Source organism: Halichoerus grypus, chromosome 11 (assembly GCF_964656455.1).
Source record: "Halichoerus grypus chromosome 11, mHalGry1.hap1.1, whole genome shotgun sequence".
Classification (NCBI taxonomy): domain Eukaryota; kingdom Metazoa; phylum Chordata; class Mammalia; order Carnivora; family Phocidae; genus Halichoerus; species Halichoerus grypus.
The window spans coordinates 13,606,243-13,631,499 of record NC_135722.1 but is presented as its reverse complement, the minus strand read 5'-3'; the positions used below and the strand labels follow the sequence as shown (position 1 = coordinate 13,631,499).

At 35.2% G+C, this 25,257-nt stretch overlaps 2 protein-coding genes and 1 pseudogene across 2 annotated transcripts; 2 read left to right on the top strand and 1 right to left on the bottom strand.

The window, feature by feature from the left end:
- The first annotated feature begins 1,830 nt into the window (after positions 1–1,830).
- Positions 1,831–2,785, top strand: LOC118523744 (olfactory receptor 4P4-like; annotated as a pseudogene).
- Positions 2,786–13,158: 10,373 nt separating this feature from the next.
- On the top strand, positions 13,159–13,953 carry LOC118523743 (olfactory receptor 4P4-like). Its single transcript, XM_036073532.2, has one exon. The coding sequence runs from the start codon at positions 13,159–13,161 to the stop codon at positions 13,951–13,953; it is 795 nt and encodes a 264-aa protein (XP_035929425.2).
- A 4,711-nt stretch (positions 13,954–18,664) lies between these two features.
- LOC118523762 (olfactory receptor 4P4-like) lies at positions 18,665–19,597 on the bottom strand. Its single transcript, XM_036073549.1, has one exon. It carries the CDS (start codon positions 19,595–19,597, stop codon positions 18,665–18,667), a length of 933 nt encoding a protein of 310 aa, XP_035929442.1.
- Between the last annotated feature and the right edge of the window lie 5,660 nt (positions 19,598–25,257).

Sequence of the window (25,257 nt, the reverse complement as noted above, 5' to 3'; positions counted from 1 at the left end):
GGTTCTAAATTATCAAGATTGAAACCCAAAAGTTGCCACATTTCAGTTCATGTTATTTCACTTGGTATCAAACAACTGAATGTTGAAAGCCTCTAGGTGACCAATAGCATCAGAAATTTAGTGATAATATAAACAATGCTTGAATACAAGTGGTTTGTCCTCTACCTTACTTTATCTTCCCCATCATTTCTAATTCTGTCTGTATTGCTTTTGTAACATCACTAATTCTTTTACTTGGTAATGTCTCCTTTTCTTCATTTTTATGTTTAATGTTTTGAAGATTTAAAAAAAAAAGTCATGTATTTCCCTCTCTAAAATTTCTTTCTCAGGAAGTTGGTCACATTGTCGTTCTACTAACGCATCCAAGAGTGATGATATTTCCATGAGTACACAGATTAGAATAGTTAACCGCTATAGTGGTGAAATTAAAAGCCCAATGTTGTGAAGGGATTTCAAAACAGAGACCTGCTACAACACCACACATTTATCCTTAAAACTATTGTGCTGTATTTTACAGTGATCTAGGAGTCTGTCATCTCTCATGAGATGAAAATTATGATAATTCCTCCACTGCTGTCTTCTCTGATGCATGCCCTTTTCCTGTGGGAAGCCACACTAAAAGAATAAGAATTAGGAGATATAACTTATAAATACTTCAGTTTATTGGCTGTTTGATTTGGGAAATTCACTTAGTTTCTCTTAATCTGTTCCTTCTACATTGAAAAGAATATGGTGGGATTAGATGAGTACTTTAATATTTAAATCATTCTCATAATTAGGCTTATTATTTAATAATTATTTTCAAAATTATTCTTAGTTTCAGTTTTTATGCATACTTATTTAAAGGAATGCAATATAGTATTTTCATAAACTAGTTATTATTTGTAACTGTAATTGTAATAATATACATAAAGATATAAAAAAAGAAAATAAAAACATTAAATTATGAAAGAACTATAACTTGTGTACAATTTTGAGGATAAGACCTGATGTCTTCATGTTAAAAAGGGAGACTAGAATGTCTTCCATTTCCATTAGTGTTTTTTTTTTCTTTTTTTCTTTACATTATTAAGTTTAATGGCTATGGAGTTTACCTTAAAACATTCTTTTACACTAAAATTTAAATAAGAAATATACATATTTTTCTAATTATTTTTCAAAATTTCACTGACCAAAAAAATCTACTTTTTGTTGTATTTTCAACTAGTTTTGCTTTATAACATAGCTAGCAAGATTGGTTTCTCAAGCTCAATATATAGTACCCACCCCACACACACCCTTGTATTTCAAAGAATATTATTTGCAATCCTGATCACCCAACTCACAATTTAGGCAAATGTGTTTTTGATTTTGTTTTTTTAAATGCAACTACATTCCTTGATCATATGTCTACAGCCAATTTAGGAGGATGTTCCATATCATGCTGGGGAAATGGAACATTACCTAGAATGAAAATCCTCTTATGAATAAAGAACACAAATGGAAAATTATGAATAAAATAAATTTCCTGCATTAAATTAATGCCACTACCATCTAAATGTTATAAATAACAGTGGTTCAATTTCCTATTAGAAAATAGTAATTTTTAAATTATATTTTCAAAATTTAATCGAAAGTATTTTTAGTATTTCAAAGTAAGAGAATATTTAAAAAAATTAAAAAATCATAGCAAAATCAGTTATGATTCCTAAGAAAAAATATAGTAATATTGATTTATAAATTAGCTATTGTGATTTGTTAATTAGGTTTATGTTTTGTTAGAGGATTTTATATGATTGTGCTTATATTGTCAATGTTTTCATCCAAATTTTTTTTCTTTTCAGATACTCAGTTATTTGTGCATAGCACACAATTTATGGAAAGTCAGAGGAATATCTCAGAATTCATCCTTTTGGGACTTTCCTATAATCAGAACATATAAATATTTTGCTTTGTTTTCTTCTTATTTTGTTTCCATCTTGGTGGGAAATGTCCTAATTCTTGTCTCCATTCAGTGCAGTGGCCTTTTTTACCAACTGATGTACTATTTCCTCAGCCACTTATCCTTTATGGACATTTGCTACATCTCCTGCGTGACACCCAAACTGATTGGTGACCGGCTACTGGCTAGAAAAACCATCTCTTATGATAACTTCATGTTACAGGTCTTTTCCTTGCACTTCTTGGGAATGATTGAAATCTTCATCCTTACAGTCATGGCCTTTGATCACTATGCTCCCATCTGCAAACCTCTCCACTACCTGCTTATCATGAACAGGACAAGATGCAATCTCCTAGTCTTGGCTGCTTGGGCTGGTGGGGCTCTCCATTCTTTTTCTCAGTTTTCTATGATAATCTAGTTGCCCTTCTGTGGCCCTAATGAAATCAATCACTACTATTGTGATATCTTCCGTTTGCTGAAAGTTGCCTGCACTGATACCTACATCACTGGGATCCTTGTGGTTGCCAATTCAGGAATGGTCGCTTTAGTAATCTTTGTTCTCTTGTTTGGGTCTTATGTTGTTATATTATTCACTTTAAGAAATCACTCAGCTGAGGGAAGACCCAAAGCCCTCTCTACCTGTCGGTCTCATATCACTGTGGTCATCTTATTTTTTAGGCCTTCAATCTTTGCCTACCTTAGACCTCCTACCACTTTCCCTGATGATAAAATATTTGCACTATTTTACACCATCATTGCTCCTATGTTGAATCCCTAATCCATACTCTGAGAAATACAGAGATGAAAAAAGCCATGAGAAGGGTTTGGTGTCAAAGGGTGTTTTCAGAAGAAAAACATAATTGATTTGTCCTACTCAATATGCTAAAAACTTTATGCAGGAGCAAAAATGGACTTGGAATCAGAGAGCTCTATTAGCTTTCAGATCATTGAAACCAAATCTTTCACTTTATGAATGTTGGAGATGATAAGCTGAGGAATTATGAGTAAGGTGACAATTTTACTAGTGGAACTGAAATTGGGTAGGGGCATATGTATATTAAAAATATGCTAAGCTAAAGGACCAGTGGCTATGTCACAGACAGTAAGCAGTTCTGAAGCTGTGAGGCTGACTGTGAATTTTAATATTCACTTGCATATGAAATTTATACATGATGATTTGACAACATTTTGGCATTCTGTAGAAATGGAGATTAAAAGTGGTTTTCAAAAATGAAAAAAGACATTTTTTTGTTATTGAACTTTATTTCCTGTAGGATATTCATCTAAATCTTATGTGAAATAAATTATGTGATGAAAAAAATCCACATAGATAATTTGGTTCTAAACCAAAAAAAAGCAAAGAAAAAGGGGTGGTTATACCTGTCCTCCGGGAGCTGCAGCACCCACTCCCACCCCCATCTCCCTTAAAGTGTCATAAGCAGGGACAAAGGGACAGGTGGAAATTTACGTTTCTGTTGGAGTATTTATCAGTATTTCAGAATGTGGAAAGACAAGATGAGAAAATTAATAGATCGTATCCCCTTCCAGTAGAGCTCAATTAGTTGAGTGATCTCAAAACTGTGCATTTGAGAGAAACTGCACATATCAGCTTACCTTGATATGTAGACATGAGAAATTAATTCCATTTTCATCTTAATGGACAAGGAATAGGGCCAACTGAACTTTTTTAAAATAGAAATTTTCCTTTAGCATATTTCTTGTATATATTTTTTCATCTTAATGTGAGAAAAGAAGTAATAATAACAAAACACTGTTATTTGTGATATTAAAAGATATACTACCATCATCCATGAATAGAACATATTTCCTGTAGGTATTTTGGAGAAAGATTTCCCGAGAGAACTAGAAAACAATGTAAGAAAATGTTTTTTATTATCAATAAGATGCAAATAGTTAGGATCATTATAAAAAAGAATTGACATTCATAAGAAGGTGGGCAACAGTATAATATTATCAAGGGGAGTTATTTTAAAAACATGAAGAATACCTGAAAACAAAATGCAATAGAATTTCAAAAAAAAAAAAAAATTTCAACCATAACATAAAATGAAGGGGAAGGTGGAGCACTTGGGTGGCACAATGGGTTGAGCGTCTGACTCTTGGTTTTGGCTCAGGTCATGATCTCAGGGTCGTGAGATCGACCCTGGTGTCAGGATCCACACTCAGCGTGGAGTCTGCTTGAGACTCTCTTTCCCTTTCCCTCTGCCCCTCCCACTTGTGCTCTCTTTCTCTCTCAAATAAATAAATAAATCTTTAAAAAAAAATGAAGGGGAAAGAAAGGGAGAGAAAATAATAAGAAACGCAAATTGTCATATGTGATATATATTACTGGTGTTTCTATCTAGCTATATGGATACTATAGTTTATATACTTTTTTAAATTGATATTTTCTAAAAAGGCAGTATAACAAGACCTACTTGGATGTTTTCACTTTGAAGGATGGTGAGTCTATGGGGGCAAATTCTCTTCCTTGGTGAGGAAGTGAAGTTAGAAAGATTCAGGAGTAGGGACTGCAGAGCAGAGCCTGGAGATACCCACATGGTTGGGAAACCAGAAGCTCAGAAAGGATCCCATGGAAGTTCTGGGTTGAGAATAGGAATAATGGTGAAAACTTGACCTAGACTGGAGAAGGCATCTTTAAGCAAAGTGTTAGAATCAGCCTTAAATCAGGTTTCAGTGGGGCAACCTAGGTCAAAGGGTAGAAACTTTCAGTTAGGAGAAGAATCAGTTCTGAGGATGTAACCACAATATGGTGACTACAGTTAATAATACAGTTTTGTATACTTCAAAGCTGCTGAAGAGTGGATTGTAAGCATTCTTACCACACACACAATTAGTGGTTAACTATGTAAAATAATGGTAATAAAGCATTAGTAATATTTCCACAATGTATATGCATATAAAATCATCACATTGTACACTTTAAATATATACAATATATTTATCAATGATTCCTCAATAAAGTTAAAAAAAAAAAAAGATTTCCTTAGGAGGGTGGGGAATAGACTGGACCAAAATGAAATACCTAGACTTGCTTTCAAGTAAATTCTTTGAAGGCAAAATACAACTTCACACTCTACCCTGGGTAGCTTCAGTGCCTTGGATATGGTTTTAGGGTTGTCTTGCTATGTATTTTTCCCATATTTAACTTATGAAATAAAACACACAAAGAAACTTGTAAGAGAGATGGGGGGGATGGGGGCTGTGTTGGGGGAGAGAACTGGGCAGGAAATATCCCTGTAATTGCCATATGAATCAAAAAGTACAACACTAACATCATCTCCAGAGTCAACCATCCTGTCTTTACTCCTCCCCTTCCCCAGAACCAACTATTCTCTTGACGTTTATCTGCAATCTCCTCCTTGCCTGGCAACCTTAGTTAGCCAAGTATTTATCTTAGCTGTTACAGAGTTTTCTTGTGGGTAAAATAAGAACACACTGGGTCCTTGTGACTATTAAACAGGAGTATTTAATGTATGACACACAGCAAACCTCATTTAAAATTTTTCAAATGCAAATTGTGTTCAAATGCAAATTTTATTTTTCAAATTACTTTTTAAAAATGTTCTAAACCAGGGGCACCTGGGTGGTTTAGTCCATTAAATGTTCAACTCAGCTCATGATCTCAGGGTCCTGGGATCAAGTCCTGTGTCAGCGGGGAGTCTCTTGAAGTTTCTCTCCGTCTCCCTCTGCCCTTTCCCCTGCTTGTGCTCTTTCTCAGTCTCTCTCTCTAAAAATAAATCTTTGATTTTTTTTCTAAACCAAAAATATTACAAAATAATACTAAGTTTTATTAGTTTATAATTTTCCCAGAAATTTACCTATATACTTGGAAATACACTGTAACTCATTGTCATTCTCTTAGCGAATACAATAAAGACAGTTTTTCGCTGTGGGTTTTCATAGATAGATTTTATGAACTTGAGGAATGTTTCCTCTATCCCTATACTCTGAAGAGTTTTAATCAGGAAAGGATGCTGTAGTTTGTCAAATGCTTTTTCTGCATCAATTGAGAGGATCATATGGTTCTTCTCTCTCCTCTTATTAATGTGTTCTATCACACTGACTGATTTGCGAATGTTGAACCACTCTTGCATCCCGAGGGTAAATCCTGACTTGGTCGTGGTGGATGATCCTTTTAATGTATTGTTGGATCCTATTAGCTAAGATTTTGTTGAGAATTTTGGAATCCATATTCATCAGGGATATTGGTCTGAAATTCTCTTTTTTGATGGGGTCTTTGCCTGGTTTGGGGATTTAGGTAATGCTGGCCTCATAGAATGAGTCTGGAAGCTTTCCTTCTGTTTCTATTTTTTAAAACAGCTTCAAGAGAATAGGTATTATTTATTCTTTGAATGTTTTGGAATATTACTCAGCCATCAGAAAGGATGAATATCCAACTTTTTTATCAACATGGATGGGACTGGAGGAGATTATGCTACGTGAAATAAGTCAAACATAGAAAGTCAATTATCATATGGTTTCACTTATTTGTGGAACATAAGGAATAGCATGGAGGACATTAGGAGAAGGAAGGGAAAAAATGAAGGGGGGGAAATCGGAGGGAAAGATGAACCAGGAGACACTATGGACTTCAAGAAACAAACTGAGGGTTATAGAGGGGAGGGGAGTGGGGGGATGAGTTAGCCCAGTGATGGGTATTAAGGAGGGCACGTACTGTATGGAGCACTGGGTTTTATATGAAAACAATGGATTGTGGATCACCACATCAAAAACTAATGATGTATTGTATGGTGACTAACATAACATAATAAAATAAAATTAAATTAAATTAAAAAAAAAGACAGTTTTTGAGGAGAGATGAAGACCATTAGCTACCGTGAGGGCCAGCACTGTCCTATTTTCCTGTCAGTTTATAGAGATTAGAGAAAGGATAAGACCCTTAAAGAAAAAGTCCCTCAAGTTTGTTTTCATCACAAAATTCCTTAAGTGCAGGGGAATTCAGTCACTGGGGCCCAGGAGGAATTTCTAATGACAAATTCCTAAATCACCCACAATGTTAATTGCGGCTTACATACTGTTTATAATCCAGATCCTATCCTAGCTGCACTTTGTCTGATAACTTAGATCTAAAGGAAATCTATCTGGTGAACTTATATTTGGAAAGGTAAATCCAAACTACTTGGAAAGAATAGTCAGTGCTCTAGAATAAAAGAAATGTAGTTTTAGAATGTATTTTCTATTAAGTATTAATTAATCATGTGAGCTTGGACATCTCTAGGAATAATTTTAATGACGAAAATATATATTGTGATTTGATCCTTTTGGATATAAAATTATTCCACTTGACTTCAAACTGTCACTCTGAATGTATGACTTCTCATTGTTTGTGTGAAGTTTGGTTGAATGGTGTCATTTGTCTCTAAAATGAACAAGATTTCTTTCTGTGAATGACTAATGAGTTACGCTGAGTGAAATGTGAATTCAAGAAGCTGAAATGACCAGAATTTCAGTGAAGAAAGGGCAGACACTGGAAGGAAGAAGTAGGAATGGATCCACAACGAAGTGAAAGAACATATGGTGGATTATTTCTCTTCCCTTCCCATTATCCTGCCTGACTGTGTGATATCCACTAAATCTATTTTTGCCTCCATTGTATAGCTAGCAGACTGACTCTCAGTTAAAGTTAAGTATAGACATCTTTTCTGAATTTTATAGGCTAGTTTGTTTTGAGGTTGGGGCAGTGATAAATTCAAAGAGCTGCCCAGTGAGAATGCCATATAACATTCTAAAGAGACAGGCAGTGAACTAGACATGATGCTTAGGTGGATAGCAAATTTCAAATTAAAAAAAAAAAACTTTTAGAACTTTTGGGGGAAAGCTGAAGAAGTATTGATTAAGAAAAACGTGATTCGCAGGTTACTAGGAAAGTGATAAAGCCCAAATTCAAAGGACAAATAAGCTCTCTGCAGTAACCACTATCATGATTACTGATACCTCCTTCCTCCTAAAAAAAAAAAAATCCCTAAGAATTAAGTTAACCTAAGACCCTACTCAGTTCACCAAAAAAAAAAAATGAAATGAAAGTATCTCAAAACTTGAGTCTCTGTTTACCATATCTCTGTTTATTTTGTTGCCTGTCCTTGTTTCTGGGAATAAGTGTCATGACAATAATTCCAATTATGGAGTATTTTATTTACAGACCATTTGATATCATTGAAGTTATTTCTTTTAATCATTTACACATTTACTGAGTATTGGTTAAATAAATGGTAGCCTGTATTTGAGAAGAGATAGAACAAAGATAAAATAATTAGAAATATTTATCGAGTCCCTACCCTGTACTGCGTGACTTACAAATTTTATTCAATTAATTCTCACAACAGTGTCAGGAGATAGATGTACCCACCACCGATGTACTTATCCATTGCCAGTATGATGATCTGAGAAAAAAAAAAAAACAGTACGTGCCAAAGATCGTACAGATCAGGGAGACATGGCTAGAATTCAAAGTTAAATTTGTGCAAGCATTTCTTAGTATTTCAAGGCAGAATGTAAGACAGTCTCTCAATCCTTCAGGAATTTAGGATCACAAAACTTAAGAATATATAGGGTTTATTTTGGCATAAATGAAAAATGGAAATATTGGGGTCAGTGAGGCACTCTTCTAAGTAATTATAGTATCAAATACCTATTGAGTATACACTAAGTATCAGTAACTATGGTAAGTACATAACATTTTGCTAAATGTATTGCTAAGTGAGACATGTTTCAGATTTTCAGACTACTAATTAGGTTTATGGTCTTGGGCTAGTTACTTAATTTCTCTCTGACTCAGTTTCCTTTTTTATAAAATGAGCTTTAATTAGTAATATTTACTTCTTAGAATTGTTGTGAGAATTTTAAAAAGTTTCTGTTAGGCATGTGGGAATGCTCAATTGTAAGCTAATATATGAATTGTTAGACCTACTGATAGTGTAGTAAAGTAATGGAATGAGGCCATATGCTCATTCATAGCAAAACCAGAATGTAAACCCAAGCAAGTTCACCTCATTATGTTCAAGGTTTTTCAAAACTTTAATAATAGTAGAGAACCCAAGCGTTATGCAAAATCTTTTTTTTTTTTTAAGATTTTATTTATTTATTTGACAGAGAGAGAGAGAGAGTGAGAGAGGGAACACAAGCAGGGGGAGTTTGAAAGGGAGAAGCAGGCTTCCCGCAGAGCAGCGAGCCTGATGCAGGGCTCGATCCCAGGACCCTGGGATCATGACCTGAGCCAAAGGCAGGCGCTTAATGACTGAGCCTCCCAGGCACCCTGGGTTATGCAAAATCTTAACTGAAACATATAAATTATCAAGACTAGATTTATTCTTTTGAAGATGGGGACTCTAGAGCAAGTGAATACAAGTTCCTAGTGAGTGAAGAACTATAGCAGATAATAAATTACAATCTCTTTCTTCTAACCACTGCTCTTACAAAGGGACTATTTGTGGCTGGAGTAGCATGTCCGAGAGCATGACAAGATTCAGTGTATTTTATTCATTATGTGAGAACTTTCTTACTCTTTGTAATTGGGCTACATATGCAGGAGAGAGGAACAGATTGAGATTGTAGTTTTGTTTGAGCATTTTTTGTATTTTATAGACTAAAAGAGTTTGGCTTAATTTATGATCTCATTTCATCATCTGCATATCAAGATTAGAATGGCTGAAATGGTTTAAGAACCATGATTTTGGAGGTTATCTTGTTTTGCATGAAATAATTAGGTAATGGGAGGAAAGGAGTTTTTAACATTAAATTTATTCTGTTGCTTTTATTCTACGTCTTTTATGTATGGACTCAGTTCTAGGTTCAGAAACGCTGGTTTCGAATTCTGTTTTGCTAAATACTTGTTAGGCATTCTATGTATACTTTATCAGGAAAGCTTCAACTAATTTTTATCTCTGTAAAGTATTATTACTCTTGTATGTGCATCAAACTGCACTTAATACCATATTCATTTAGATAGTATTATTTTCAAAGTTCTCATACATCTATTTTTAAATTTTAAACTCATAACTCTCTGATTTATTTAGGGAACAAATAATTTGTCTATATTTTAGTTAAACAAAAGTGTTGAGGGAAATGAAGTTCGGAGTTCACACTTAAAATTGATGACTGAATTGAAAATAGAAATTAGAGATCCTCTTGCACTCTAAAATTGAGAGGGTAGAGGGGCACCTGGGTGGTTCAGACAGTTAAGCATCAACTCCTTGATTTTGGCTCAGGTCATGATCTCAGCATTCAGGATCAGGCTCCGCGCTTGGTGGGAAGTCAGCTTGAGGATTCTCTCCCTCTCTCTTTCCCCTCCCCCTGCTCGTGTGCTCTCCCCCTCTCTCTCCCAAATAAATAAATAAATAAATAAATAAATAAATAAATAAATCTTTAAAAAATAAAATAATATTGAGAAGCTAGAAATATAGGTGGTGGTTTATACTTGATGAACCACACAAGTTTGGGGAACACTGAAATGAAAAAAGAAGGGAAATGAAGCATTATCTGTGGACTTGAGAATGGAGAAAATAGGAAACTGAACCACATATTTAGCAATATTGTTTTGTTAGAAGGTTAGACTACATTTAATCAGTTGGAAAATTAATTTTGTACCAAATGAAGACAGAATGATGGGCTTTGTCTGCATATTCTAACAACTAGTTTCTACAGAGGATTAATTTCAGGTATGGAGTAAAATTTTCTTGTTTAATTTTGGGAAAGGAGAAGAAGAAAAACAGTTGAGGTGGTTGTTTATTTCTATGCACATGATTAAGGTAATGATTTTATTTATGTCCATCCAAAGGAACAAGGAATTACTTTAAAAAATGACCAAACAAATATTTTAAATATTATTTTTAAAATAGTGTGTATTTATTTATAGGTAAGAAGAAATGTTCATGGCATCATTGGAGGCATGAAATCTAACTTTTCAATGGTTCTCTCTAAGCTAATTCTAAATCTTAAAATTGTACCAAAGAAATAAATTCATTTGTTTTAAGGCCGTATTACAAAGGAATTTTATATTTGGTGGGTGTTACTGTCAACTTGATCTCTAAAAGAGAGTGATGAGGGGAGAATTTAAAAAATTAATTGATGAGAAACTGTAGCTACAAGATTAGGGCAGAAGATATATCAAAAATTCTAAAGAAAGGTGATAAATATTAGTGATGCATTTTGAGGTCAGAATTTATAGAAAAAACAATTGGATCATGGGTTACCAACTCAATGTTATTTTTTCATTAGCCCTGAGGTTCAAACTAAGTTAGCAGAAACTATGGTCAACCACAGCTAAATTGCCTGTCTTTTCGTATATCAAATCCTGTAGGTTTCATATAATTAGTGAATGATGAAGAGATTGAAGCTATCCTCATTCATTCTATGTATTTTCTATCTACTTTTATTTAGCTTTTTTTTTTTTTTTAAGATTTTTTTTAAGTAATCTCTATGCCCAACATGGGGCTCAAACTCATAACCCCAAGACCAAGAGTTGCTTCACTGACTAAGCCAGCCAGGTGTCCCTGTATTTTCTATATGCTTTTAAGTAAAAGCCCTTCTATCTAGAACTAGGAGACTTGGTTAGTGCAGATCTCAAAGTTACCTTCCTGCTCAAAATAATTTTATGACATTAAAATTTTATTTTCTGTATGGGAGTCATATTTACTGGACTTCATTATTGAAAACTTTACTGATTTGGCAACACCAGCACTAAGATAATAAAATCAGCAATTAATACTCATATGGTTAATAAAGCAAGGGTCATTTCTTGATTTTTTTTGAGTTTCTCAACCATTTTGTGGCAAAGTTCAGATTTTCTTATTTTACAAATGAGATAATTTAAATTAAAAAAATTGGTATCCAAATTCACACACTGGTATAATTAGTAATGGAGCCTGGATCCCAACTGTTTGTCTTCATATAAACCTTTTCCTTTAAGTTTTTTGTTTGAATTACGCAGCATCAAGATTCTTTAAAGGTTTGGCAAAAGACATGCATTGGACAAATGTCTAAAAGAAATTCATACTATAATTCAAATCACTGTGAAGAAACTGACTTGCAACTGTTGAATCTCAGATCTGTACCTCTGAAACAAATAATGCAATATATGTTAAGAAAGAAAAAAAGAAGAAGAAGAATGTAGCAGGAGGGGAAGAATGAAGGGGGGGAAATCGGAGGGGGAGAAGAACCATGAGAGACGATGGACTCTGAAAAACAAACTGAGGGTTCTAGAGGGGAGGGGGGTGGGAGGATGGGTTAGCCTGGTGATGGGTATTGAGGAGGGCACGTTCTGCATGGAGCACTGGGTGTTGTGCACAAACAATGAATCATGGAACACTATATCTAAAACTAATGATGTAATGTATGGGGATTAACATAACAATAAAAAAATTAAAAAAAAAAAAGAAACTGACTTGCAAATTATGATACACTGAGTCAAGAGCAAAACCACAAAGGTAAAATTGCCTTCTGTTCTTCTTTTTAGCTTTAACTATCGCTTTATTCTGTGGTTCATTTAAGTATATGATTTGTATTGACGTGCCTATAAAAATAAACTTCTGATATAAAACGTTATCATTTTACTGTCCCAAATCACTAAGTAAAAGATAAACAAGCAATCAAAAAATTATTCAAACCAATTATTCAAACTCAGGGGCGTACTGCAGAGATTTTTTTATCTTCCACTTTGTAAATATATATGTTTCATATAAATCTTTAGTATTCCTCATTCTGAAACTATTTTGGGGAAGCATATATTCCACTAGTGACCACTGTCAAGCTTGGCATTTGCTGCTATATCATTTAACAGCAACTTTGATGACTTATACTTGCATCTTTAACAAACTAGAGTTTGTAAGGACCCAGAGAAATGTCCTTTCCAAGGACTTGGTTGTATATTCCTCTAGAATTGAAAAATTTTTGGCAACTAATAATAATTTTTAAATATTTTTTTTAATTTACTGATTGAATTCATTCATAAAACATAATGTCAAGATCGAACATAATGTCTTGAAAAACTGACTTATGGAAATCATCAGGAGACTAATCAGAAAAAAATAATTTAAAAAATTATTAAATTATTAAATTTCTAAAATGCTAGGATCATATCCATTCAATATAGCTTCATGATATCAGTGCCATCATCCATATGATCCATGTAAACATCTGACACTGACTTATGCCTTGTCTTTTCAGCGGACTGTTATGCATTTCTACTGCACTGGATCATGGAAAATAGGAATAATGTCACTGTGTTTATTCTCTTGGGACTGTCTCAAAACAAGAACATTGAAATCCTCTGCTTTGTATTATTTTTATTTTGCTACATTGCAATTTGGGTGGGAAACTTGCTCATAATGATTTCTATCATGTGCAGTCCACTAGTGAACCAACCCATGTATTTCTTCCTTAATTGCCTCTCACTCTCTGACCTTTGCTACACATCAACAGTGACACCTAAACTGATGGCAGATTTACTGGCAGAAAGAAAGACCATTTCCTATAGTAACTGCATGACACAGCTTTTTATCCTGCACTTTCTTGGAGGCGTGGAGATCTTCGTCCTCACAGGGATGGCCTATGACCGCTACGTGGCCATCTGCAAGCCCCTGCACTACACCGTCATCATGAGCAGCCAGAGGTGTAACTCAATCATCACAGCTTGCTGTACTGGGGCATTTATTCACTCTGCCAGTCAGTTCCTCCTCACCATCTTCCTACCCTTCTGTGGCCCCAATGAGATAGATCACTACTTCTGTGACGTGTATCCTTTACTGAAGCTGGCCTGCACTGACACATACAGAATTGGTCTCTTCGTAGTTGTTAATTCAGGCCTGATTGCTCTGGTGACTTTTGTGATTTTGATGGTGTCCTATTTCCTGATATTATACACCATCAGGGCTTACCCTGCAGAGAGCCGCACCAAAGCTCTTTCCACGTGCAGTTCCCACGTCACAGTTGTGCTTCTGTTCTTTGTGCCTGTTCTCTTCATTTACATTCGGCCAGCCACAACTTTCCCATAAGACAAAGTGTTTGCTCTTTTCTACACCATCATTGCCCCCATGTTCAACCCTCTGATCTACACACTGAGAAACATGGAGATGAAGAATGCCATGAGGAAAATGTGGTGTCATCATTTGTGTTTGGAAGGGAAGTAACTTGTATTAAAAGCATTCTGGAATTTCGCTTTAGGGTTCTATCCTGAGCCCTAGAATTAATAATAAATGATATACAAAGAGTGTATAGTGATTGCAAAAGCCAACCACAGGTTGGAGATTAGAATCTTTAGCATTTCCTCTGACCCCTCCTGACTGGATGATTTTATTATTTTTTAAAAAATGTTTTCTTTTTTATTGAAGTATTATTGACATACAATATCCTGTTCATTTCAGGTGTACATCACAATGATTCAATATTTTGATACATTTTGAAATGATCCCCACAACAAGTTTAATTACCATCTGTCACCATACAAAGTTATTACAATATTTTTGATGATTGGACAATTTTCATTTATTTTTTCAGTTCATTCTTCCTCTATTCTCCTCACATTACAGTCCTAAGTCCTCCTTAATTTGATACTTTATCTTGAACATATAAGGAAATCTTTTCCCGCTTCCTCTTGACTTCCACTATCACTAGAGTGTGCACTCCTATTGACAGAAACAATAGGAAACCATCTGGTAGATAAGAAATATAGGTAGATTTTGCTCCCAGCATCTCAGAGGAGAGCATATAAAGGTAGGTTTTTGAGCTGAGGGTAATAGGCACATGAGCTATTCAACATTGATAAACACTCTTCTGTATGATATTTGAACCTAGTCTCACTGTCTCCCTTCCAGAAAGGAAACATAACATCCTCAACATTCTGAACAAAGTTAATTTTAATGTTAGTTTCTCTTCTAGTTCAGGTTATCATCTTTCCTTATAAATCTGTAACATTAAGAACAGACTGCAAAATTACTCAATACATTGCTACAAGTGTCCTTGTTTCTATAATTGGCCATGAGATTTTAGTTAACATTTATACCTTTCTTTCTTGCACTGCCTACTCACTCTTCCCTTTGATTTCAGGTTAACCTTTATTATTGGGGTTCATTATCTACTAATGTGAACCAAAGCTTCGTTCTTGAAATTCTGAATCTTTAATGGTCCTGCCATTTTTCTTGTTTGTTTTTTTTTTAATTAAATTTTACAATTAGTTATAGAAATTTTAAGAGATGGCCTGGGTTCCAGATATTGATCATCCATGCCCCATTGTGTCAAACAAACAGATCTGATCTCATCATCAATATCAATTGCTCCAGCCCCTTTTTGTCTTTTGGTTTAGTAGAGGCATGAGGAGTCCAAAAGATGTCCAGATGACAACTTCAATTTCCAGTTCAATAAAATAATTGTGTTCCCTCATGAAAGCATAACATCTGTAACTAAAACCTATAAGCCAACTGAGCTGAAAAATGCTGGCACAGGAAGCAAAAATTCTATAAAGGATTTTAGTATAATAAATATACTTGCATATACATCCTTCGATTCCATAGGATTCTATAACTGTTTATCATGGGTATGGGAGAATTATAATCATCTGTTGGTCAACACATCCTTGAAGATATAACTTGAGCTTTTCAGGGTGCTGTTTCTCAATTGGCACTTTATTCAGTAAGCCATTTCTTCATTGTATCTAATCAGTTACTTAAGAGAAATGGGGTAGAAATAAATTCGCTAGGGCTACCATAACAAAATACTATAGACAGGGTGACTTAAACAATAAAAATATATTTTCTGTCAGTTCTGGAGTCTGACAGTCCAAGGTCAAAGTACTTGTAGGTTTAGTTTCTTCAAAGGTCTGTCTCCTTGGCTTAATAGATGGCTGCCTTCTCTGTGTGTCCTTACATGGTCTTCTCTCTGTGCACACACATTCCTGGTATTTTTTCTGTGTGTCCAAATTTTCTCTTATGAGGATGCCCGTCACATTGGATTAGGGCCCACCTTAAAGGCCTCATTTTAACTCAATTCCTCTTTAAAGGCCCTATCTCTAAATAGTCACCTTCTGAATTACTTGGATTTAGGTATTCAATACATGAATTTTCAGGAAGTCAATTCAGTCTATAACAGAGTATGTGGTAAGATCAATGAATTCCTATGTGTATGTCCACTACCATACTTCTTTTACTCTGAACTACATTACTTGATCAGAATCAATCCTAAGTGAAATAACATGATGGTGAATAAGACATTCCATAAGTCAATGCATTGTGCAGTTGGTACAAATATTATAAGCAGGAAAGACAAATCTATATCTGGAATAAGTGTCTATTTCTGTGAAGACAAATTCTGTTTCCTACATGATAGAAAGTTTTCAGTGTAATCAACTTGCCACGACAGGACTGAGTAGTCACCCTGAGGAGTGTACATGTTGGGCATTCAATGTTGGTATGACAGAAAGTAGCTTCCAAACATGGCCACAGCAATATTTCCTAACTAATCCATATGGAGATACCATATGTAGAGGCTAGATATAGAATTTTATGGCCAACAGTTCATCTGATGTCTGGGCCCACAACCAGTGGCAACTGCCAGACATGTAAGTCAAGGTGACCCCAGATGATTTCAGCTGCTAGCTAGTGAACACTCCCAGTCTTTGAGTTTTCTCAGCTGAGACCTCAAACATCATGGAGCATAGACAAGCCATTCTCACTATGTCTAAATTCCTGATCCACAGAGTCCAAGTGCATAATAAATTGGTTGTTTACACACTAAATTTGAGGTTATCTTACACAATCATAATAACTACAAACATTCGGTACTGAGTATGTCACAGAAGCCAGATGAACCTCCATGAGGTAAATATCATATTGTTCAGCCCTAGCAATAGCCTTCATAAGGATGCTTCCTAAACCACCTTGACCACTTTATTTTTTTAAATATTTTTAAGAATTACTTATTTATTCATTTATATTAGAGAGAGCAGAGGGAGGGGCAGAGTGAAAGGGAGAGAGAGTCTCAAGCAGACCCCATGCTGAGAGTGGAGCCCAATGTCAGGCTTGATCTCACAACCCTGAGATCATGACCTGAGCTGAAACCAAGAGTCAGATGCTTAACTGACTGAGCCACCCAGGCGCCCCACTCATGGCTGCTTTAGACCTAGACCAATGAGTTAGAATGTGGGTAGCTGGGAAAAGAGGATGGTTGAGATCCACGAAACATGTCATCTTGTCTACCACCATTGAGAATTTCCTCTGCAATGTACACCATGTAGTGAGCATTTGTATGACTTACATTTTGTCCATGAGTTCTACCCATATAGTCACACCTTCTACCCATACTTTCTAAATCCCTAAATACAAGTGAAACCTTTAGCAATTGCCATGAATTGGAATAGATCTATGCCTCTAGTTATCTCTTGGTCTGTACAAAGTAGACAACCAAATGCACTGGTTAAGAATTTGTTAACTAGGAAGATTTTCCTTAACCCCTATCTTTTTTAGGACTTTCGTATTTGGGGCTTTAATGTTACAATATTCCATTTCAGTTGGTGCCAAATAGAACTAAATATAAACAGATACAATCATATATTTCCTCTTCGGCCAACTCCCCATAAAGCTACAGGTGTTGACTGAGAGAAAGGAGATGATTTCGCAGGACTTTTATCAAAATTTCTTGAGCCCATCAGACTTTAAGAAAATAAGCATCATTTTGCAAGGAAATAACTCAGGTGAAGTTATTATATCATCCCCAGGCCATGAGAATCTGTTCTCTTCTAGAAAGACGGAGGAAGTGGATTCTGTTTGTGGAGGGATTTCAGGGCATTTGGGTGCTCAAAATTCTCAGATTCAACCCCAAACATCAAACAGAAGACCTCTCAACCTGATGTTATACCTGAAGTTGGTAGGCCAAGTATAACTTCAATTACCATTAAAACCAAAACCAAACCAAAACAAAACAAAACCTGTCTTTAACTTTTACAGTGCTAAAAAAGCATACCACTGAGTTTAAGTGATATTTTCCACTTGCCCATTCTGAGAAAAATGTAAGTTCACCAGGAACAGAAATGTGACATTAATATGTGAGTGGTCCCCAACTTTTTCCATCCTTATACCTCACATCTGCACAGAAAGGTGCTAGAATTAGCCAGAGAGGTGCAGTTAGTTTATATATGAAGAGAGCTAGGAGAGCATGTGCCTTAAAGCAGAAGAGAAGGTTTTAATATGCGGCTTGGAATGAAGTGCTGGTGTTCAGCATGAGAGATGCTCCAGAATACCACTGGCTACAAAATGATCAGAATAGAAGGAGAATTTTTTGAGAAATATGTTGTGGCACTTGAATTAGGTATGTTAGGATATTCTTTAATAGATGCAAGTAAAAGTTCAGAATTATTTTTTTAGCATTGTTCGGTGGCTAGAATTGGCTTCATTGAATGTAGCCATGCCTAAAAATGAGCTATGTAGGTTTGCAGGGTTAATTTGTGTAGCACACTGCCTTGGGTAGTCTGCTGATAAATATCTAAGTTAGTTGCACAGACAAAGGATCAACCGGGCAGAGGTTATATAAATAAGAAAACTAGAAAAGAAAACACAGCAGAGAGAAATCTGGGGAATCCTAATCTTTTGCTCATATTTGGGGCTACACACGCAGCCTACATACAAGACACAGAGACAAGCATTATGCATTTTAAAGGTTTCAGAGTAGAGAAGTCATGTATTCAACAAACTCTGTGGTGAAAATCAGGGATGCGTTTCAATTTATGTCCTTACTTCCCATGACATGACACCAAAATTTCCTTATGGCATTCTTCATCTCCATATTTCTTAGTGTGTATATGAGAGGGTTGAGCATGGGGGCGATGACAGTATAAAAAAGAGCAAACACTTTGTCTTCTGGTAATGTCGTTGCTGGTCGAATATAAATAAAGAGTAAAGGAGCAAAAAAGAGAACCACCACAGTGATGTGGGAACTGCATGTGGAAAGAGCTTTGTGACGATTCTCTGCAGAGTAGAACCTGACAGTATATAGGATCACAGCATATGATACCAGCAAGACCACAAAAGTCACCAGACCCATCAGTCCTGAATTGGCAACGACTAGGAGACCGATTCTGCTTGTATCTGTGCAGGCCAGCTTCAGCAAAGGATACACATCACAGAAGAAGTGATCTATTTCATTGGGGCCGCAGTAGGGTAAAACAATGGCGAGGAGAAACTGACCAAAGGAATGTAGGAATCCACCAAAACAGGAAGCTGCAATCGTGGCATTGCACTTCCACCTGCTCATGATGAGGGTGTAGTGCAGGGGCTTGCAGATGGCCACGTAGCGGTCATAGGCCATCCCAGTGAGGATGAAGACCTCAATCCCCCCAAAGAAGTGCATGGTAAAGAGCTGTGTCATGCAGCCATTGTAGGAAATGACCTTCTTTTCTTCCAGCAAGTCAATGATTAACTTGGGGGTCACAGTGGTGGTGTAGCAAAGGTCTGCCAGGGATAGGAAGCTCAGGAAGAAATACATTGGGTGGTTAATAAGTTGACTGCAGGTGATAGAAATCATGACAAGCAGGTTTCCAATCAAAATTACAATGTAACAAAGTAAGAACAGTAAAAAGCAGAAGATCTCTATTTCCTTTTTCTGAGAAAGTCCTAAAAGAATAAATTCTGTGATGTTATTCCTATTTTGCATGATCCAGAGCAGTTTGTAGCTACCTGAAATTAGATAAATTATGAATTCTTATGATATATATTTAAATATGAAGAGACGTTATCTTTCGTTGGTAAGGGGCAGATTATAATGGAAAGCGTTCAAAGGTTGAAGAAAATAGAAATCTAAATTTTATCAATGAAGGCTTTTCTGCAGGTCTTTTTGTCCCTTTCTTGAAAATATTAATTAGTGATAAACATCTTAGGTGCCCGAGATGAATATTAACATTGTAAAATACAGTATATTTATGTAATCATTCTTAACACGTATTATAAAACATCACTGGATAATATGCCTCAATAGAATTACAAAAATGGTATTTTTAGAGAAAGAAAAATATCCTTGCTGTTCTCATTCTTTATTACTGAGAAAATAGACACACAAATGAAACATTGAGAGAAAAAACACAAAAATGCAAATTTATGTCATATAATAGGTGGATAATGTTATATGTGAGAAATTTCCTGCCCTATGTCCCATGTGGAAAGAGAATAAATAGAAAAACCAACCAATGTATTTAGAACTGTGAAGTATTTATACATGGGTATAATCAGTTATATTTCTCTTGTGCTTAATTTGTAAATATATTTAATTTACAAATGAAGGATGCATTATATTTCATAGTCAATAAATGGATAACAAGAGAAGTATGAATATCTCTATTTTTCAAAACAAATGCCTTTGACATTCATCAAGGCATTTGAGGATAATGGTAATAGGTAGAGCTTGGATTTTAGAGTTTCCCTGTAATGCCCTACTTGCTTGCATAAATTGGCTTCTATTTAATTGATGTACGTAAATTGTTCACTTTTTCCTAACCACCCATCCTGAAAGTGTGTGCTCCTTTCACTTAGACATTGCCAGTCTTAACATCTCTTTCCTCCTTCATTCCCATTGAATTTACTTCGCTCTCACTGCAACAAAGTAATGTACAACCAGTTCTATTAATGTCACTTTGGTAACATCTGTCAAACCCCAGGACAGAGAAATTCCTTTCTTTTGGTAGACTTTCAAATGTCATCGATAGACTAAGGAAGAATTTTTGAGAAATAAGCGTTCAACTTCCCACTAAATTATACCATCAATTCTCTGCTTTGGCTACACAGAACACTGAACCTTAGTATTTAAAACATTTTGTGTTAATTATTCATAACTTCAGCACCAATATATTTACAATTGATTTTCAAAACTATAACATGTCCCTTCCCCTTTTGCCTTTCAGTGCAGTTACCATTTAAATTTATGTACATAAAGTTCCTAAAGTAGGGTTTTGAAAAGAAAAAGATATAAATCTATCCAGTGTATGAGAGTTAATATCAATTGTCACAAATTGATATTTTGGTATCCTTTATTCCATAAAATGAAGAAGGAATATTGATAGTGGTCAAATAAGCCATCTCACTCAATTGACAATTACATATTAGGCTTTTAAAATCATTCCCAACAACTTAAAAGAATTTAGTGCTCTAGTATAACTTCTCCCAAAAATTCTATTCTTGTGATTTAGGGAAAGGAACTGCAAGTTAAAGTTTTAATTACAGTCTAATTTTACTTCACGATTAACTTGTTGCATGAGGTGATCAATTAACTTAAGTTTTCCTCAATTTTATCCCTTAATGGCACTCTAAAATTCTGCTAGATCTAATCTGCAGGGGACTTTTTGTCAGGGAACAGATTAAATCACATTTGAAAAGTATGGTGCAAGGGCAATTTTATTAAGAGTATGCTTTCAGACCCAAAATGGAAAATCCATAGAATGATTAGGGATTATCAGGAAAATAAACAAGGCTTTTAAAAATGCAGATTAGTTTGTTTTAGCAAATACTCAGATATTTCAGACAAACTACACTATTCTTTTAAAAAGTATAATCATGTGAATGCCCCCAATGCACCTTGTTAAAAAGATGGGGAAAAAAAGATGTGGAAAGGCCTATTATTTAATTTACTTTTAGAAATACAAAATCTACATAGTACATGATTCAAAACCTATAATCTGTGTTCTTCAATCACTTGAAAGTATTATTTCCCCTATTTTCAAGTATTTCTATAGAAAGTGAAGAAGGGATGACTCCTATACAAGACAAGATTCATTTCCTATTTTTAAAGCATAGATAATAACATCAGTGTATCAGTAGATATCCCTTAAAACACTGGGCTGTTTGTAAAATAGAGCAAGACATCATCTGGCTCTATTATTTCTTAACTGGGTGATTTTAATATGCTGCATTCCTTTCATGTATTCAGTTTAATCCTAAGTGATCTGTGGGTGTTAAACTAGATCCTTAAGGAGACTTCTTCTGGGACTGACCTATCCTTGATTCTGACCTTAGTTAGGAGTCAGCAGCTATGGCTACTGATGGCCCATTGCCTTTCTTCCAAACACCTCAGAATAAATTTCAACTACAGCTTCAGGTTGCTGTCCCTATCTCCTTTAAGGTCAACAGAGTTAAATGCACAATCACAATAAAATGGCCTTTCTCCCCAAAAGAGGATCCCTTTCCCTGGATCCTTCATAGCTTGCTACTTTAAACTCCCTAAACACAGTTTCCTTTACGTGCTCTGGTACGCAGAAATCTCCAGCAGTGCCTATAGGCTTAAATTTAAGTGTTCTCTGGAACTCCTCTGGGCTCTCTGCAGTACCGTTACTGGACCTTTACCATGCCCAGTCAGGCCCTGTTCAATCCTGTCAGAGTCAATTCAGCTGCTCTTATTTCCAGAGAGATTTTACAGACTCCTGCAGCCCACCATGCTACTCACATTCCAATATTCCAAATCTTTCCTACTTTGAACTAACGACTTTGTTTCATATTGCGTATTTTTGTCTGTTAAATGCTTTGGCCTATCTCTCTAAAGGAATCTTGGTGAGTGTTAGTGCCAGTATGTAAATGGACCCAATGGAAAAACAAAACAAAACAAAATAAAAGTTTATGCCTTTTAGATCTGTGTTGAATCTGTTGGGTGTCTGATTTTTGGACAAATTATGTGAACTTTCTGAACCTCACTTTTTAATCTATCAAGTAAGAAAAATAAATTTGATCTCCTGTCAATTTGGAAAAAGTCTAATGAATGAATGAATGAATTCACGCTTACTATGTGCTAGGTATTGTGCTTGATGGGCAGAAGCCTGAGGTCACCTCTGCTTCACTCAAGTTCTTATTTAGTAAGATAGTTATCTGGTTCTTCCATAGTAAGACTGTGACTGGATAATTAAATCATTAATTGTGAGGAATTCAATGAATAAGATAATACATTCATAATTTAATCAACTAGATGACAGTTGGCCCCAGCATGTATTAAAATATTTATTCCATTTCTTTCCTCTCTATAGCCACACATTATAGTTTGATCATTTTAAGTAATGAGTATGCATTTACCAAATTAATGAATAATTTACTTTCAACGTTTAAAAGAATGGAATGGAAGTTCATTTTAATTATATATCATTATCATTATATTTTTTTCTTATATTGAAGAGATATAAAAATACAGAATGTTTATAATCAAATTTACTTTGAATGATAGAGATGCAGAGGTAGCCATTTAGAAAGGTCCTTTTGATTTCTACCAGTAGCTGTTTGTTAGTAAAATTTATTTGGTAGTCACATAAATCTCATCCCTGTAACAGTCCCTCATTCCTTACTTAGTCCATTGGCTTACTGTAGAGATGACACTCTTGACTGTAGTCTTTTATGTTAATACTCGTGTCACTTTCCCCAAAAGTGGTGGTTCCTCCCTTGGTGGTCCCCAAAATGCACAGATATAAACCTGGCTGTGCTTTATTCTCCACTCTTTCACCCATCCTGGAGGCACATAAAGATCATCTTTATTAATTTCCTATTTTAACAGATAGCCCAGATTTGGCAGAATCAGAATAGGTGGTGTTTAAATACAAAACTGAAAAACACAAACTACAAATATGACATAGACGATTAACAAGAAGTAGGAATGGTCACTTGATATAGTCTGTATTTCTTGAGTTTTCCTTTTCAGATTTTCTCTGTATCCTTCACCAAAATACAAATCACTAACTTTCTGTTTTATTTATTTCCCCTAAAATTATCTCAAGTCATCAAAAAACAAGACATTTAGCACTGTGATGTTTTGAATTCCTTTCTGCAATTGACACAGAAAGGATAAATTATTATATATGGATTATATAAAAAGTATGTAACCACAAGAGGCGTTCTGTAATACCAGGTAGAAGAAGCAATGGATTCAATAGCTTATTGTATACAAATTATGGCTAAAGTTTTCAAATAAACATCAGTCAAGGCATAAATAATCATTAAATTGATATTTTAACAATAAATTCTAAGATAATATTTCTTACTGATCTAAGGACAGTGAATAATTATGGGTTGGTTAAATAAAACTTAACTGTGTCCAAGTCACCAGATATTTGGCTTACATCTAAGGTACATGCAATGATTCAAAACTACCACACTCAGAATCAAGCATAAAGTCATTGAATGTGTCTTAATGAATTTCATTTTGTAGACTGTTCCGAAGAATCCTGAAGCTACAACTTACCTGCTCTCTAAGGTAGGGTGTCCAGTTTTCTTCTAAAGCAAATTCAAGAGTCTTCCCAGTTATATTTTAATACTCAGTAGAGGAAGAAACTGATATCTACAGCATTCATGTTGGCAACTATTCTTTATCACTCCTCAAATAGCACTTTTATGGCATTCTCTGGGGGAAATGAAAACAAAGACAATACATGGTTCTTATCTGATTCCCAAACAGCTTTACCTGGGAGATACCCAACTTGCAGAAATTTATTGCAGTATATTTGTGAGGTTAGAAATCCCCATTGGGATTATTGGACGAATGTGAAGCTGAACTTTTTTTTAATGTTTAAAAATGTTTTAACTTTATTCCAAGACCTAAAAATAATTTTATTTATCAAGGCAAATTTCTCTTGTTTGTATATGGAAACTAAGACCAGCTCGGATTCCATTTAATATGGGAATAGTTATACAGAAATTCTGATGTAAAGTTCCGTTATTCATCAGTTGCATATAACACCCAGTGATCATCACATCGCATGCCTTCCTTAAGGCCCATCATCCAATTACCCATCCCCCCACCAAACGCCCCTCCAGCAACCCTCAGGTTGTTTCCTAGAGTTAAGAGTCTCTCATGGTTTTTCTCCCTCTCTGATGACTTCCCAATCAGTTTTCCCTCCCTTCCCCTATGATCTTCTGTGTTGTTTCTTATATTCCACATATGAGTGAAACCATATAATTGTCTTTCTCTGATTGACTTATTTCACTTAGCATAATACACTCCAGTTCCATCCACGTCCATGTAAATGGTAAGTATCCATCCTTTCTTACGGCTGAGTAATATTCCATTGATTATATATATCACATCTTCATTATTCATTCATCTGTCAATGGACATCCCAGTTCTTTCCACAGTTTGGCTATTGTGGATATTTATTGCTGCTATGAACATTGGGGTGCAGGTGCCCCTTCAGATCACTACATTTGTATCTTTGGGGTAAATACCCAGTAGTGCCATTGCTGGGTCATAAGATAGCTCTATTTTTAACTTCTTGAGTAACCTCCATAGTGTTTTCCAGAGTGGCTGTACCAGCTTACATTCCCACCAACAGTGAAACAGGATTTCCCTTTCTCCAC